The sequence below is a fragment of the Penaeus chinensis genome, chromosome 6 (genome assembly GCF_019202785.1).
Source record: "Penaeus chinensis breed Huanghai No. 1 chromosome 6, ASM1920278v2, whole genome shotgun sequence".
Lineage (NCBI taxonomy): Eukaryota > Metazoa > Arthropoda > Malacostraca > Decapoda > Penaeidae > Penaeus > Penaeus chinensis.
Window position 1 is genome coordinate 27623978 of NC_061824.1, and position 686 is coordinate 27624663.

The window sequence follows — 686 nt, forward strand, 5'->3', positions numbered from 1 at the left end:
TATGTGCCAACTTGACTTCCTTAATAAGCAAATCTTACTTTGATCTTGATACATTTCTGTGTCTGAATATCCCTGTTTGATCATGTATACGCAACGCAACACCTGAATTACTTCGGTTAGTCGTTTTCTTTGCTTGATTCCGTTTTTTGTGTGACTGTCAGTCTTCCCATCTTTTATTCCTCTTCGTTCGTTTCGTTATTACATTACATCATTTTTTGAAAGTGAAGCCATTTCTTCGTTCTCCCTTTCTTCCAGCCTTTTATTCCGTCCCTCCTTTCTCTCTTCTCTCCATCTGCTTCTTTTTTTAGACCCATCGTCCCTCTTCCCCCCCACGTCTCTCCCCCTACTCCCCTCCCCCCACTATGCCTTCACACTTCCTTCTGCTATCAGGCTGGAGACGTTATTTATTTTCAGATTAATTAAATTCTTGATGGGATTTTAGGCGCTTGTGATACGTCACGAGAAGGGGGAGAGGGTGTGGGGGGAAGATCATGGGGGGAGGGAATGGAGTAGGGAGGGGGAAGAGGGGAAAGGGGGAGAGGGGGGGGAAGGAAGGGCGAGTACGATAGAAGATTCAACTAAATTTAATTTTGTTTTATCTTAAGAAATCCCCCGTTTAAATATATATATACCTATATATACACACACATATATATACAGACAATAATAATACCAACAAAAAATAG

The 686-nt window shown here is 41.7% G+C and overlaps 1 protein-coding gene across 1 annotated transcript in view; it reads right to left on the bottom strand.

The window, feature by feature from the left end:
- Positions 1–360: 360 nt before the first annotated feature.
- LOC125026241 overlaps positions 361–686 on the bottom strand; it is a 2212-nt gene continuing 1886 nt past the window's right edge. Inside the window, exon 4 of the mRNA XM_047614542.1 lies at positions 361–391. Within this exon, the coding sequence (XP_047470498.1) occupies positions 361–391 (31 nt within the window). The remainder of the gene's footprint in view (positions 392–686) is intronic.